Consider the following 16,479-nt stretch of genomic DNA (forward strand, 5'->3'; position numbering starts at 1 on the left):
ACACTCTCACACACACACACTCTCACACACACAGAGACACACTCACACACACTCACTCAGACACAGGCTCTTACGTCGGAGGCCAGGTGAGGTGTCGATGCGTCTCTCTCCTCGACGCAGATAGACAGTAGCGGCGTTCTGAAGCTGACTGACAGCATACTGGAACTACACACACACAGACAGACAGGTGGGGCAGAGAGACAGGTGGGAGGACAGACAGGTGGGGCAGAGAGACAGCTTTATTAAAATCTTCAGAGCGATGAACTTTCTGTGTCTTGTGATTGAACAGAACATTTTGGTACTTCTACAACCTGGTGGGGTTAGGGTTATCACCTGAGGGTGGGGTTACCTGTGGGGTCAGGGTTATCACCTGAGGGTGGGGTTACCTGTGGGGTCAGGGTTATCACCTGAGGGTGGGGTTACCTGTGGGGTCAGGGTTATCACGTGAGGGTGGGGTTACCTGTGGGGTCAGGGTTATCACCTGAGGGTGGGGTTACCTGTGGGGGTCAGGGTTATCACCCGAGGGTGGGGTTACCTGTGGGGTCAGGGTTATCACGTGAGGGTGGGGTTACCTGGTGGGGTCAGGGTTATCACCCGAGGGTGGGGTTACCTGTGGGGTCAGGGTTATCACCTGAGGGTGGGGTTACCTGTGGGGTCAGGGTTATCACCTGAGGTGGGGTTACCTGTGGGGTCAGGGTTATCACCTGAGGGTGGGGTTACCTGTGGGGTCAGGGTTATCACCTGAGGGTGGGGTTACCTGTGGGGTCAGGGTTATCACCTGAGGGTGGGGTTACCTGTGGGGTCAGGGTTATCACCTGAGGGTGGGGTTACCTGTGGGGTCAGGGTTATCACCTGAGGTGGGGTTACCTGTGGGGTCAGGGTTATCACCTGAGGGTGGGGTTACCTGTGGGGTCAGGGTTATCACCTGAGGGTGGGGTTACCTGTGGGGTCAGGGTTATCACGTGAGGGTGGGGTTACCTGTGGGGTCAGGGTTATCACCTGAGGGTGGGGTTACCTGTGGGGGTCAGGGTTATCACCCGAGGGTGGGGTTACCTGTGGGGGTCAGGGTTATCACCTGAGGGTGGGGTTACCTGGTGGGGTCAGGGTTATCACCCGAGGGTGGGGTTACCTGTGGGGTCAGGGTTATCACCTGAGGGTGGGGTTACCTGTGGGGTCAGGGTTATCACCTGAGGGTGGGGTTACCTGTGGGGTCAGGGTTATCACCTGAGGGTGGGGTTACCTGTGGGGTCAGGGTTATCACCTGAGGGTGGGGTTACCTGTGGGGTCAGGGTTATCACCTGAGGGTGGGGTTACCTGGTGGGGTCAGGGTTATCACCCGAGGGTGGGGTTACCTGTGGGGTCAGGGTTATCACCTGAGGGTGGGGTTACCTGTGGGGTCAGGGTTATCACCTGAGGGTGGGGTTACCTGTGGGGTCAAGGTTATCACCTGAGGGTGGGGTTACCTGTGGGGTCAAGGTTATCACCCGAGGGTGGGGTTACCTGGTGGGGTCAGGGTTATCACCTGAGGGTGGGGTTACCTGGTGGGGTCAGGGTTATCACCTGAGGGTGGGGTTACCTGTGGGGTCAGGGTTATCACATGAGGGTGGGGTTATCACCTGAGGGTGGGGTTACCTGTGGGGGTCAGGGTTATCACCTGAGGGTGGGGTTACCTGGTGGGGTCAGGGTTATCACCTGAGGGTGGGGTTACCTGGTGGGGTCAGGGTTATCACCTGAGGGTGGGGTTACCTGTGGGGTCAGGGTTATCACATGAGGGTGGGGTTACCTGTGGGGGTCAGGGTTATCACCCGAGGGTGGGGTTACCTGTGGGGGTCAGGGTTATCACCTGAGGGTGGGGTTACCTGGTGGGGTCAGGGTTATCACCCGAGGGTGGGGGGTTACCTGTGGGGGTCAGGGTTATCACCCGAGGGTGGGGTTACCTGTGGGGGTCAGGGTTATCACCTGAGGGTGGGGTTACCTGTGGGGTCAAGGTTATCACCCGAGGGTGGGGTTACCTGGTGGGGTCAGGGTTATCACCTGAGGGTGGGGTTACCTGGTGGGGTCAGGGTTATCACCTGAGGGTGGGGTTACCTGTGGGGTCAAGGTTATCACCCGAGGGTGGGGTTACCTGGTGGGGTCAGGGTTATCACCTGAGGGTGGGGTTACCTGTGGGGGTCAGGGTTATCACCTGAGGGTGGGGTTACCTGTGGGGTCAAGGTTATCACCCGAGGGTGGGGTTACCTGTGGGGTCAGGGTTATCACCCGAGGGTGGGGTTACCTGGTGGGGTCAGGGTTATCACCCGAGGGTGAGGTTACCTGTGGGGTCAGGTTATCACCTGAGGGTGGGGTTACCTGTGGGGTCAGGGTTATCACCTGAGGGTGGGGTTACCTGGTGGGGTCAGGGTTATCACCTGAGGGTGGGGTTACCTGTGGGGGTCAGGGTTATCACCTGAGGGTGGGGTTACCTGTGGGGTCAAGGTTATCACCCGAGGGTGGGGTTACCTGTGGGGTCAGGGTTATCACCCGAGGGTGGGGTTACCTGGTGGGGTCAGGGTTATCACCCGAGGGTGGGGTTACCTGTGGGGTCAGGTTATCACCTGAGGGTGGGGTTACCTGTGGGGTTAGGGTTATCACCCGAGGGTGGGGTTACCTGTGGGGTCAGGGTTATCACCTGAGGGTGGGGTTACCTGTGGGGTCAGGGTTATCACCTGAGGGTGGGGTTACCTGTGGGGGTCAGGGTTATCACCTGAGGGTGGGGTTACCTGTGGGGTCAGGGTTATCATCTGAGGGTGGGGTTACCTGTGGGGTCAGGGTTATCACCTGAGGGTGGGGTTACCTGTGGGGTCAGGGTTATCACCTGAGGGTGGGGTTACCTGTGGGGTCAGGGTTATCACCTGAGGGTGGGGTTACCTGGTGGGGTCAGGGTTATCACGTGAGGGTGGGGTTACCTGTGGGGTCAGGGTTATCACCTGAGGGTGGGGTTACCTGTGGGGTCAGGGTTATCACCTGAGGGTGGGGTTACCTGTGGGGTCAGGGTTATCACCTGAGGGTGGGGTTACCTGTGGGGTCAGGGTTATCACCTGAGGGTGGGGTTACCTGTGGGGTCAGGGTTATCACCTGAGGGTGGGGTTACCTGTGGGGTCAAGGTTATCACCTGAGGGTGGGGTTACCTGTGGGGTCAGGGTTATCACCTGAGGGTGGGGTTACCTGTGGGGTCAGGGTTATCACCTGAGGGTGGGGTTACCTGGTGGGGTCTGCAAGTGAAGGTGTGTGTGTTGTGTGTTTTCTCGACAGCAGCTGTCAGGTTGATCTGGACTCCTTCGACTTGAACAACACAAACATACTGAGCTTCATCCTGCACACAGAAACAATATTATTATAATATATATATACAGTATATATTATTATTATATATGTATACAGTATATATTATTATTATATATATTATTATTTTGCATTATATATATGTAGATATATTATTATATATATTCTATGTATATATATTTTTATATATATATATATATGCAAGTGACTTTTTTCCCTTCCGATGTGCGCGCACACGCCGGCATCCGAGCTCTGGGGCGCGCGAGCCGGAGCTCTGAGTCGTGTTAACGCGACACTAGAGACAGAATGACACGCTGCTGGAGAGACGACCAACAGACGGACTGGAAGCTCATTCTGCACATGCGTTAAATGCGTTAACAAAACTAATTAATCCTGTAATTTAATCATTACGCGTTAACGCGTTATTTTTCACAGCACTAATATATACATATATATAATATATATATATGTAATCATATAATCCTATGATCAAGTTACTATGACTACGGGTCATGATGTCACCTAGAGGGTCCTCAGTGTGAGACATACAATAATTACTCTACAACCGTTGATGTGATGATTATGAACAACGTTCTCACGGTGTAGACGTCCAGGTTCTGTCCCCGCAGCACCACGGTGGAGGTCAGGCCCAAAGGCACTAAGGCAGAACTCTGCAGGGCGAAGACCAATGGACAGGAAGTGGGACTAGAAGACTCCTGTTGACAGCGAGAGACAGGATAAGACAAAGCTACCAAGGCAGACAGACAGGCAGAGAGGCAGACAGACAGAGAGACAGACAGACAGACACAGAGAGACAGACAGACAGGCAGAGAGAGAGAGAGACAGAGAGACAGAAACAGACAGACAGACATACATACAGAGAGGCAGACAGACAGAGAGACAGACAGACAGACAGACAGACAGAGAGAGAGACAGACAGACAGACAGAGAGACAGACAGACAGAGAGACAGACAGACAGACAGAGACAGACAGACAGACAGACAGGCAGACAGACAGGCTGTCTCACTCTCTGGTTGAGGATGATGTGTTGGTTGGCACAGCTGTGGTTGTGAGTGCAGAGTTGATCCAGAGGACACCAGTTGCACCTCCACACACTGCTCACACACGCCAGACACCTGAGAGCATCATCATCATCACCATCATCATCATCATCACCACCATCACCACCACCACCATCATCACCACCATCACCATCATCTTCATCTCTTACTGGGAGCTCTGGTGAGTATGAGTACTTTATGGTTGAGTATGAGTACTTTATGGTTGAGTATGTAGTACTTTATGGTTGAGTATGAGTACTTTATGGTTGAGTATGAGTACTTTATGGTTGAGTATGAGTACTTTACGGTTGAGTATGAGACTTTAGGAAGTGAGTATGATTACTTTACGGTTGAGTATGAGTACTTTACGGTTGAGTATGTAGTACTTTATGGTTGAGTATGAGTACTTTATGGTTGAGTATGAGTACTTTATGGTTGAGTATGTAGTACTTTATGGTTGAGTATGAGTACTTTATGGTTGAGTATGTAGTACTTTATGGTTGAGTATGAGTATGGTTGAGTATGAGTACTTTATGGTTGAGTATGAGTACTTTATGGTTGAGTATGTAGTACTTTATGGTTGAGTATGAGTACTTTATGGTTGAGTATGAGTATGGTTGAGTATGAGTACTTTATGGTTGAGTATGTAGTACTTTATGGTTGAGTATGAGTACTTTATGGTTGAGTATGAGTACTTTATGGTTGAGTATGTAGTACTTTATGGTTGAGTATGTAGTACTTTATGGTTGAGTATGAGTACTTTATGGTTGAGTATGAGTACTTTATGGTTGAGTATGTAGTACTTTATGGTTGAGTATGTAGTACTTTATGGTTGAGTATGAGTACTTTATGGTTGAGTATGTAGTACTTTATGGTTGAGTATGTAGTACTTTATGGTTGAGTATGAGTACTTTATGGTTGAGTATGTAGTACTTTACGGTTGAGTATGAGTACTTTATGGTTGAGTATGAGTACTTTATGGTTGAGTATGTAGTACTTTACGGTTGAGTACGAGTACTTTATGGTTGAGTATGAGTACTTTACGGTTGAGTATGTAGTACTTTACGGTTGAGTACGAGTACTTTATGGTTGAGTGTATTCGGATGCAGTACATTGGTATACAGGATGTAGTACACAGTTTACTCCTGTTTACTCACCACTTCCTGTCAGCATGAGTGGGAGGAGCTCCGGAGCAGGTGATTGACAGGTAATGCTGGTTGCTGTGACGACAGCGGGCTCAGGTGGGAGGAGCCCAAAGACGCAGGACAGAGACTCCGCCTCCAGAACGGGAAGCTGGACGACTGACAGCGTTACCTAGGAGACAGACAGTCACACACACACACACACACACACACTCCTGTATACAGGAGGCGTGACCACAGGGTGGATACCTGCGTCTGCTCGTCTTTGCTCTGATTGGCCGGCCTCACGCTCTGAACCGTCACGCACTGATTGGTCGGTTCAAAGCTCCACAGCCAATGGTTGGGCTGCATGTGACGCTGACACTGATGTTTACGGGAACATCTGGAACAACAAGTCATCATGAGAGAGAGGAGAGAGAGAGACAGAGAGGAGAGAGAGAGAGAGAGAGACAGAGAGGGAGAGACAGAGAGAGAGAGACAGAGAGAGAGACAGAGAGGGAGAGAGAGAGAGAGAGAGAGACAGAGAGAGAGGGAGAGACAGAGAGAGAGGGAGAGACAGCGAGAGGGAGACAGAGAGAGAGAGAGGGAGAGACAGAGAGAGGGAGACAGAGAGAGAGAGAGGGAGAGACAGAGAGAGGGAGAGAGAGAGACAGAGAGAGAGAGAGAGAGAGAGAGAGACAGAGAGAGAGAGAGGGAGAGAGAGAGAGAGAGACAGAGAGAGAGAGAGAGAGAGGGAGAGAGGGAGAGACAGAGAGAGAGAGAGACAGAGAGAGGGAGAGACAGAGAGAGAGAGAGACAGAGAGGGAGAGACAGAGAGACAGACAGAGGGTCTCCTGTGGACTCGCTCAAACTTTCTAGGTCCACTATCTCAGTCTCCAGGTCCTTCATAGATCTGGGGACGTCTCTAGTGACGTTGAAAGTGTGCTGCTGACAAAGGAGCTTAATTTCTACCTTACCACGGTCCCACCACTGCCTAAGATTATTAAAATCACTCTTCCTCAGCCTAAAAATGCCCCAAAAATAAAACAACACCTCTAAAATTCCTATCGAAAGTTAAAACTGTGTTAAAATGCCAATACGCGCTCCTGGGTAAAAAGTTCCTAATAAAAACATGACATAAAACCAAAGAGTGATAAGTAAAACCAGCCGGAACAATGCTGCACATTTAAAAAATATTAAAATGGTGCTTAAAAACATAAATACGGTCTAACCTGGCTGAGGAGATCCTTCCCTCCCTAACGTGGGACCATGTGTACTGTCGGCAGTCCGGATGCATCCTTCGCCACACGTCCACCAGGCCATGAGAATGGACCAGCCACCTCAGCACCTGCTGTGAAGCTGGATGTGGCTCTGTGTGGTTTCTGTCTTTAAAATCATCCTCTGTGCAGTTAAAATCCCCCCCAAGAATAAAAAATCCTCCGAGGCACAGTCATTTAAAACATCATTAACTTTGGATAAAAACAGCTTCCTCTCTGCCCCGGTTGTTGGAGCATACACATTAATAAAAACGACATTAAAAAGGTCGAACCGTGCTTTCACAAAGAACAGCCTCCCCTCCACGATGTGTTTGACCTCCAGTGACCGCGGGCTGAAGGCCCTGGAGAAGAGGAAGCCCACTCCTCCGCTGAGGTTGGTGTTGTGGCTCAGGAGGACTTCCCCCCCCCACTCCCTCCTCCAGTCCGCCTCGTTGGTGCTGTCGCTGTGCGTCTCTTGTAAGAAGAGAACATCGTTAGCTTTCATCTTGTTAAATTCATAAATAGATGTTCTCTTCTTACTGTCCCTCGCTCCATTTACGTTTAAAACTCCGACTCTGAATGTGTTCATTCAAGGAAAAGAGTTTAAAAAACAAATACAACTTAAAAACAACAAATTAATTAAAACACACATTGGAGTTTGACATTTGAGTAAAACCTTTCTTATTCTAAAAACCTCCTGCATATCTAATTTCTTCTTCACCATGTGATAGAGGCAGGAGTGCTCAAAGGCAACGAGGTCAGGGAAGTGATCTCTGACCTCTACCTTTTTCTTGTTTTTCGTTTTATATAAAAACAAGCTTATTTCATCCGCCGTATACAGCTTTTGAGTCTGACTGTTTGTTAAAATCAGAGGAGAGTCGCTGTCCTCTGCCCCCTCCTCATCACTGCTATCCTCCACCGGCCTCGCCCCCTGACTCCTCCTCCTCACCTCCACCCTGCTGGCTTTGGCCTCGCCGCCGGTGCTCTGGCCACTCTTCTTTCTTTTTGAGGCCTCTTTCTGCCCCCCTGCTTCCTCCTCGTCCATCTCTACCTGCTCAGCCCCCTCCTCACCTACACCTTCTTCCTCCGCCCCTTCGACTCCACCCACCTGTCCTACCACCTCCATGGGCTTCCCCCCAGCATTCTCTTTGTCCTTCCTTCCTTTTTCTTCCTCCTTTTCTCCTTTGTCATTACTTTCTACACCAACCACAGCCTCCCCCCCACTGCTCTGGGCAGTTTCCCCACCCTTGCCACAATCACCCCCATTTTTTTTGTTTGTCTTATTATTATATTTTTTTCCTTCCTCCTTTTCCTTCTCATCCTTTCCCACCTCACCCACCTCCTCCCTCTCACTGCTCTTGGCAGCTTTAAACCCGTCACCACCATCACCACCCACAGCCTGCTTCTCACTGCCCTGTCCAGCCTCCCCACCCTCATCCCCATCCTCACCACCCTTTCCCCCATCGCCCCCATCACTCACTCCCTCATTCATACTGACAGAGATATAAATGTATATTATGTTATTGCTTACCATATCTTAAACTAAACAATCAGAGGAGCTTCCCGAACTCCGCGTTCCCACCCGAAGGTGGTGTTATGTGTCTGGGGAGTCGGATAAGGAAGTGATAATAAACCAGACGGAAGGAATATGTCAACATGTCCTCAGTTCCACTTCTCCATCTGGTGTTGTGTGTGTGTGTGTAAAGCTTTCAATAAAAGGCTGGACCAAAGGGGTGCTCATGAATGTCTTGAGGTCGTGGTGCTCAAGCACGTCGTCTGAGCTTCCCCTTTGATCAAAGCTTTCGAAGATACTACGTTGTCTGTGATTCATTTCTCACCTCCTTGACCGTGAATATTTTACATGATATAGAGAGGAAATACCTATCATAACTTGGTGCCGTGACCCGGATCCCAACATACCCATCGGCTGGATTTTCTTTTTCCTGCGAGCCACTGACACCTGTGCAAGGCCCCGACTGATCATCGGATTAAGAGACCGCTCAGCAGTGGATAATAATTTCTGCAGAGAGGAGATCCAGTCGTGGATTGACGGGATCCGGCGGATCGGAAGACCGAGGGAGACTGACCCAGACAAAGTACGTATGGTTTTGCCCTTTTGCGAAAAATAAAGGTTGATTACGCCGTAAAAATAAGGTTTTGCCCTTTTTTGAGAAATAAAGGTTGACTATGGGTCGGGAAAATAAGGTTTGCCCTTTTGAGAAATAAAGGTTGACTACGCGTCGGAAAAATAAGTGTTGTGAACTAATACATATTTCGTGGGAGGTTATATGTGTTTGTTTAGCTTTGTTTGTTTGTATTTGTTTGTGAATGAATGCTGTGACTCTATTGAATCAGCGTCCTCCGACCTGTTCAATTAGACAACCACAGATTGGCAAGTTTGGGTAAAGAAACGAGGAAATGTACTAATACTATACGATCACACCATAAACAATGGGTAATTCTCACGGAAAGCCTGAAGGCGAATTTTCAGGCGACGCATTGTTTATGTTCAAACAGGACTCAGATAGTGTGAAATATCTGAGAAAATGGAAAACAAAATACGGCTTTTCCGGCGAACTAAATGTTTTTGAGATAGAAACAATCTGTAAGACTCTAAAAACCATCGCCATAGAAAACAAAAAACCCAGACTCAGCGAATCAAAACACCACGAACTAAAACAAGCAGAACAGTGGTTCCGAGCAGCAAAAGAGAGGGCACAAGCCCACGAAAAAGAAAAATTAAGGCCCGTAGAAATCACGCGAGGGAAAAATAGTTCACAAGCCCTGTACACAAAAACCGAGTTGGACGAGACCAACGTAAAAGCAGTTCACCAGCACCGTAGCAACAGCGCCCAGCTCGGAGAGGAGCCACAGAGCGAGCCGGATGACGAGGAGGACGATCACCTCAGCATACGACCGTCACCACACCGTTATATCCCAAATTAAAAGAGCTCCAGGACCCAAAGCCCCACCGATTTCCACACGCCTACGTAACCGTCCCACCGACATACCGAAGAACGCAAACGCATTTCCAATGTTACAAGTCTCTAATCCACATGATGCGGAAACACCCGCGTACGTGTTCCGGCCATGGATGGAGGCCGAATGTACCAATGCATGTGAAGGAGTTACTCCACCACAGAAAAACTTTGATCAGTTCGTATTAGATTTGTTCATGCTGGCCGAATCCTACAAATTGAACGGCAAGGAAATGGAGAAAGTTATGCAGAAAATGTTCGTTCTACGATGGGTGAAATGCAGGGGGGATTATACAGGAATCGCGGACGAAGGAGCACCCTTTGTCCACCCATTGAACGGTCCAATGGGCGGGCGTTACAGAGACCAGGTAGAGGCCGTTATGACAAGAGCTCGCCCACTGTTCCAACAATCAGCATCCCACAGCAGATTAGCTGCATGTAAACAGGGACCCGGAGAGTCAGTCTCCGAGTTCCAATTCTGTTACGAAGAGGAACACAGGGCAAGCAGTGGGATCCCCTACGAGGAAGGGGGAGGAACACCCTACCAACAATCATTGAAACACGGCATCCTCCGTGGTATCCAGAAACCTATAGAGGACTGGATTAGAAAACACTGCGTCACTTGGGAAACAGCTAACATGGACACAATTATGTCAAATGCACGTCACGCAGAAAACCTCATTAAACTGAAAATGAACAAAGGACCAGAGGTCTACGTTCGAGAGGGGGGGGATTTTGGACTGACTGCATACCAGGGGAGGGTACCGGGGAGGCCGAGGAAGAGGCCGTGGACAGACTCGAGGGAGGGGTAGAGGGCGAAATGAGGAAGAATGTTGGGCCTGCGGAGAGGTTGGACATTGGTCACGTGAATGCCCCAACCCTAAGTGGGGGTGGAAACGTCCCCAATGACAACCACAGAGCAGCCCCAGCACCCTCGTAGAGAACGAGACTGACTACGAGGAGACTAACAAACAGAAAGATGAAGTAATGTTAGACATTTGTGGTGCTTGGGGTATGTTAAACGCATTAACAACAAAACCGTACAGAAAGATTGAGTGTAACGGGAAAACAGTGGAGTTTTTATGTGACACTGGAGCATGTAAAACGGTACTGACCCAAGTGCCCCCGGACACTACATTTACCGAAGAGACCATTATGATAAAATGTGCCAATGGTAAAATAGCTCGTCACAAGGTGACAAAAAACATAAGTATGACAGACCCCGAGACCGGACGAAACTGTAAAATTCCTGTCATAGTCGATCCTCAATGTCCAGTACCACTATTAGGAAGAGACGCCATGTTGGCCCTAAAATTATACGTGACCCCCGGGGCGAGGAGGAATGGTCGCAAAAGCATTGTCAGACGAAGACTCCGAGGGAGTGTACAATGTCCAGATGAGTGAGACCATATACTTCTCCTACGAGGTAAACAAAGACGTAGAAACATGGCTTAAAAACCGATTCGAGAAACAAACAGCCCTTATACCGATCACAGACAGAAATTGCATTTAACTATGAGGGTGGGGGGAGAAAATGATCTACAGTACGTACAGGCGTTTTTGGCCCATGACCTTGTAAAGATTATGGCCTCCTATCTACTGAAGGACATTCCGAGAAATGTGTGGCTACAATGTGAATTGGAAAACACAGACAGACCATTGTTCCAGGTCCAAGACAGCGTTCCTCATGTTTCCATTAAAAAAGCCAAAAACTCAGAATGGAAAGATATGGGGCCCCGAGCTAAACGCGCAACCATGGTAACCGATTGGCATCCCACTCCGTCATCTGATGACATGCAATGGGAAACCAGCGGTTCCACTGGGTTTCGGCGAGTACACCTCAAAATCACTGTACGGGCTGAACCAAAGATAAGAGAACAAAAATAGACGACACATGAGATAATGTAATGACACTGGAGGAATCAATGCCAAAATTCCTCCAGAACATGCCATCCACTTTGTGGACTAAAGGACCAGCCGATGTGGGTTTAATAACAACAGCCGAGCCAGTTGTGTTGACACCAAAAAGTGATTTCAGACCATGTGTTAGACAGTATCAATTAAAACCCGATGCAAAAAAGGGCATCGCTCCCGTAATCCAGGAATTACTAAAAGCAGGAGTTTTGAAAGAATGTCCAAGCTCTCCCTGTAATACAGCTATCTTTCCAGTGAAGAAGGTGAATGGTAAGGACTGGCGAATGATACAGGATCTCAGACCTGTGAATGCTGCTGTAATCATCAGAGCTCCAGTGGTCCCTGATCCACATACCATTCTGAACCAGATAGAAGCAGACAAAAATTGTTTTTCAGTAATAGATTTAAGCAACGCCTTCTTTTCTATTCCTGTACACGAAGACAGTCAATATTGGTTTGCATTCACATATGAAGGAAAGAGGTACACCTACACACGATTACCTCAGGGATATGCTGAAAGTCCAATATTCTCAGCCGAAATTCAAAAAGTCGTGTCAGCAGCAAATCTGCCTAATGATAGCCAGATAATCACATACGTGGACGACATTTTGTTGGCCTCCACATCTCAAGAAGCATGTGAACAGGACACGAGAGCGCTACTTCTCCATTTAGGAAAGTACGGGTGCAAGGTCAACAAGGACAAGTTACAGGCAGCAAAAGCAGAAGTAACTTATTTAGGCCATACAATCAGTGGAGAAGGAAAACGCGTTACTAATGACAGAAAGAAAGCAATATTAAATGCCCCGAAACCAGAAACAAAGAAACAAATGTTGTCTTTTCTTGGGCTGTGTAATTATTGCCGTGCGTTCATACCAGAGTATGCTAAAGAAACTGCGCCCCTGTTAGCATTAGTGTATGACAAGCCACTCGCTCTAAACGACAGACTAACATGGACCTGTGAAGCTAATGAAGCTTTTGACAAAACAAAACAACTACTGCGGTAGCACAGTTCTAGCTCACCCTAACTATAAAAGGAGTTCACTTTGGCAGTGGACTGCAAAGAGGGATTATGACATCAGTAATGCTGCAACCAGCTGGAGATAAAATGCGCCCTGTAGCGTTTCATTGAAACGTTTGGATACAGTTGCTCAAGCCATGCCCGAATGTGTCCAATCCATTGCAGCAGCTGCAATGGCCGTGGAACAAACGGCAGATATCATTTTGTTTCATCCCACCATATTGATGGTTACTCATGCAGTGAGTGCCTTATTGCTACAAGCAAAACTAACATTCCTGTCACCAGCGAGACAATTGCATTACACAGCGGTGTTACTAGGCCAAGGTCACATAACCATCCAAAGATGTATCACCATTAATCCAGCATCGTTTGTTCCCACAACAACAGATGGCACACCACATGACTGTGTAGAGATTGCTGATACTATCACTTTGCAGAGTTGACCTGAAGGATATCGCACTACCAAGGGAGGTGTGGTATGTGGATGGGTCAGCCCAGAAGGATGCATGTGGAAAAAACCAAGTTGGGTATGCGGTAGTGAGTCAGGGAGGGGAAGTAATAAGTGCAGGCCCACTTCCTCCCACATACTCCGCCCAAGCAGCAGAATTAGTTGCGCTGACTGAAGCATGCAAAGCAGGGTCAGGCCTAAAACTGACTATTTACACCGACAGCCAATATGCACACTCAACATTGTTCATATTTGCTAAAATGTGGAAAAAGGAATGGTGACATCTACTGGGCGTCCAGTAGTTCATGCACTTTTGTTAATGGGTTTACTAGCAGCTATAACTTTACCTAAAGAATTAGCTGTAGTAAAATGCCGAGCACATCAGACAGGCATAGATGAAATAACAAAAGGCAATGCTAAAGCTGATGAAGAAGCAAAACGAGCGGCTAAAACACCACAGGTACACGCAGTACGAACAACACCGTCAAGTCCAATAGACATTGAGATCCTACGAGAGGCACAAGCGAATGCAACACAAGAAAAAGCCACATGGGAAACAAGGGGGGCCACGGAGGAAAACAAGATGCTTTGTATAGAAGGAGAACTGATCCTACCAAAAAGTCTATTCAAGGCCGTTGCTATTTTGAGTCATGGGCAATGCCATGTCTCAACAGGAGGGATGGTATCTATGATAGAACAATACTTCTATACAATAAATATACAAAACTACTTAAAACTTTTTTGTAAAGCATGTGTAACATGCATCAAGCACAACCCTCAAGGAAACCTTCGCAAGCGAGGCAGGTTCCGCTCCTGTATACCCATTCCAGGTAATGCACATGGATTTCATCGAACTCACGCCATGCGGTCATTACAAATACTGTTTAGTAATGGTGGATGCATTTTCCAAATGGGTAGAAATTGCACCAACAACGAAAGCAGATGCTGAAGCAGTGGTGAAAGCCATATGCAAATACATTCTGCCCACTCATGGCATTCCAAGACGCATTTACAGTGACAATGGCTCACACTTTGTAAACGAGGTAGTAACAAAACTAAGCGTCATTATGGACATTGAACTAAAAATCATTGTGCATACCACCCACAGAGTGCCGGATTGGTAGAGCGAACCAACGGCACCATAAAAAGCAAACTGAAGAAATGCATGACTGAAACAGGAAAACCTTGGCTGGAGTGCATAGACATTGTGAAAACATACATGCATATCGTTCCGACCCAAACGGGCCTTACACCATTTGAAATCATTCATAGACGACCCTACCGCTACCACTAACTCACCCAGATTTAGAGCAAGTGGGTGAGAAAGAAACAATAGTGGAGTACATGAAGAAGACCATGATGGGGAGAGGAGTCAGGGAAGCAAATGTCTTGCCAGATTCACCTGTCTCCCCCATTATGTCTGTACAGGTCGGCGACTGGGTCTTCATCCGCGTCATCAAGAAAAGACGTGGAGCGACGCTCGCTGGGAGGGACCATTCCAAGTCCTTCTGACGACTGCAACCGCTGTAAAGATAGCCGAGAGGACCACTTGGATACATCTTTCCCATTGCAAACTGTTCCCTACAGAAATCCCGGACCAGTGCCCTGATCCCGAGACGACCACGAGCAGAGGGGAAGACTGACTTCAAAGGGCCTGTCCGCAAAGAAGACAGCCATCTCAACGTCAGTGAAGAAACCAACGATCCCTGCTCTTAGGTGTCGGCTCGGGTGATGGAGCGAGAGGTCCCGAGGAACTCAAACGAGAGGAGCAAGGGAGAAGGAGCGGAAAGAAGACCATCCAGACTCAGAGTTAAGTGCAGAGAAATGTGTGGACCCTGCATTATCGGAGTCTTGGCGGCCATGGCCATGGCGATAGGCGCGTTCTGGTTGTGTTTTCTGTTACAGGACGCCGCAAAAGAGGGTTTCCAGAGGTCCCGAGGAAGAAGGGACGCAGCTGGTACCAACCCGCTGCTGGCACAAGAGAAAGAATGGACACACATGCAACACAGTCCATGGGATGGAAAGAACGAAGAAGAGAAATACCCAAGGATGAAGAATAAGTGGTACAAATATGTACATGTTTTAGCAAAAGCTACAACAAAACTAATTGTTACGTGTGTTCCAAACTACCCTTTGCTTCCAATCAGGTCACCTTGCGCCGCAGAATGAGTGAGGCACAAGCAGGGTGTTTCATGAGCATGGCTAGGAGGACATCATGAAGACAGTTTAATGCTAGAGGGACCCCATGGTACACCGTCGCCAGGAGATGATAAGGCAGATCGCGCCAAAAGCTTGTGGGTCGTATGGTATTAGAAGGTGAAGGATACGCAATTCCTCAGTCAGTGGTAATGGAAGACAGAAACCACCCAATATGTTACCGTCAAAACCTTCGTATAGCAGCCATGGGAACTACTCCCAACAGCGATCTAATAATAATCGACGGAAAGGGGCCCCATTGAACGTACATGCTCCATCCAATGGTACATTTATGATACAGGGAGGGTGGTGGCTATGCGGAAACAATGCCTATATCACTCTCCCGTTCGGATGGAAAGGAACATGCGCCCCGATTTTTGTAACAGATCACACAGTATTTATTACTGAGGAAGAAGTCCGAACACGTAAAAAACGAGAAGCACCATTCTTCGTAGCCCACGATTCAGTGTGGGGGTCCGACGTACCCCAAGAGTACAAACACTGGACAACGGGCCAAAAGGTGCTCCTCGCCCTGTTCCCGTGGGTAGGAACGTCGAAAAATACGTTGCGTATTGAGACAGTAGATTATCGGCTCGGACTGTTCATCAACAGCTCCCTGATAATCGAAGAGGCCCAAAACAGAGATAGACGCCATCCGCATCATGGTGATGCAGAATCGAATGGCCCTTGATTTACTTACCGCAGCCACAGGAGGAACATGTGTCCTTCTGAACACATCCTGCTGTACGTATATTACTGATGATGTCCACTCCCAGAACATGACGGACGCACTCGGCCGCCTATATCAGTTGCAGCGAGCAATGGCGGCCGACCACAAAGCCAGGCCATATGAAAGCTGGTATGATTGGCTGTTTAACGGCTCATGGAGGCAAGTCCTTATAAAACGGGACGATGTTAGGTGCGGATTGTTGACCGTCATCTGTGTCCTGAGTTGTGTGATCCCGTCTATTCGTGTGATAACAATCAGAGCAATCAATACCCTAACATCGGTGTCTGGACTCACCTCACGGATGGAGCCCATTGAAACGACCGTGTATTCATATGTATGATGACATGGGAAGACCTGTCCATGCTCCCGTTTAAGAAAATATAATGTAAACTTTTGGTTTATGCTTGGATGACATAATTGTGTAAAACTCCTCAC

At 48.4% G+C, this 16,479-nt stretch overlaps 1 protein-coding gene across 1 annotated transcript in view; it reads right to left on the reverse strand.

Moving 5' to 3' along the window:
- The window catches only part of plxnb3 (plexin B3), an 82,601-nt gene that overhangs the window by 30,403 nt on the left and 35,719 nt on the right, over positions 1–16,479 (reverse strand). Inside the window, exons 8-15 of the mRNA XM_056422025.1 lie at positions 5,775–5,907; positions 5,541–5,697; positions 4,690–4,703; positions 4,554–4,561; positions 4,350–4,458; positions 3,921–4,037; positions 3,242–3,352; positions 75–165 (exon numbers count right to left, since the gene is read on the reverse strand). Of these exons, the coding sequence (XP_056278000.1) occupies positions 75–165; positions 3,242–3,352; positions 3,921–4,037; positions 4,350–4,458; positions 4,554–4,561; positions 4,690–4,703; positions 5,541–5,697; positions 5,775–5,907 (740 nt within the window). The remainder of the gene's footprint in view (positions 1–74; positions 166–3,241; positions 3,353–3,920; positions 4,038–4,349; positions 4,459–4,553; positions 4,562–4,689; positions 4,704–5,540; positions 5,698–5,774; positions 5,908–16,479) is intronic.

The sequence above is a fragment of the Pseudoliparis swirei genome, chromosome 9, assembly GCF_029220125.1.
Source record: "Pseudoliparis swirei isolate HS2019 ecotype Mariana Trench chromosome 9, NWPU_hadal_v1, whole genome shotgun sequence".
NCBI classification, from domain to species: domain Eukaryota; kingdom Metazoa; phylum Chordata; class Actinopteri; order Perciformes; family Liparidae; genus Pseudoliparis; species Pseudoliparis swirei.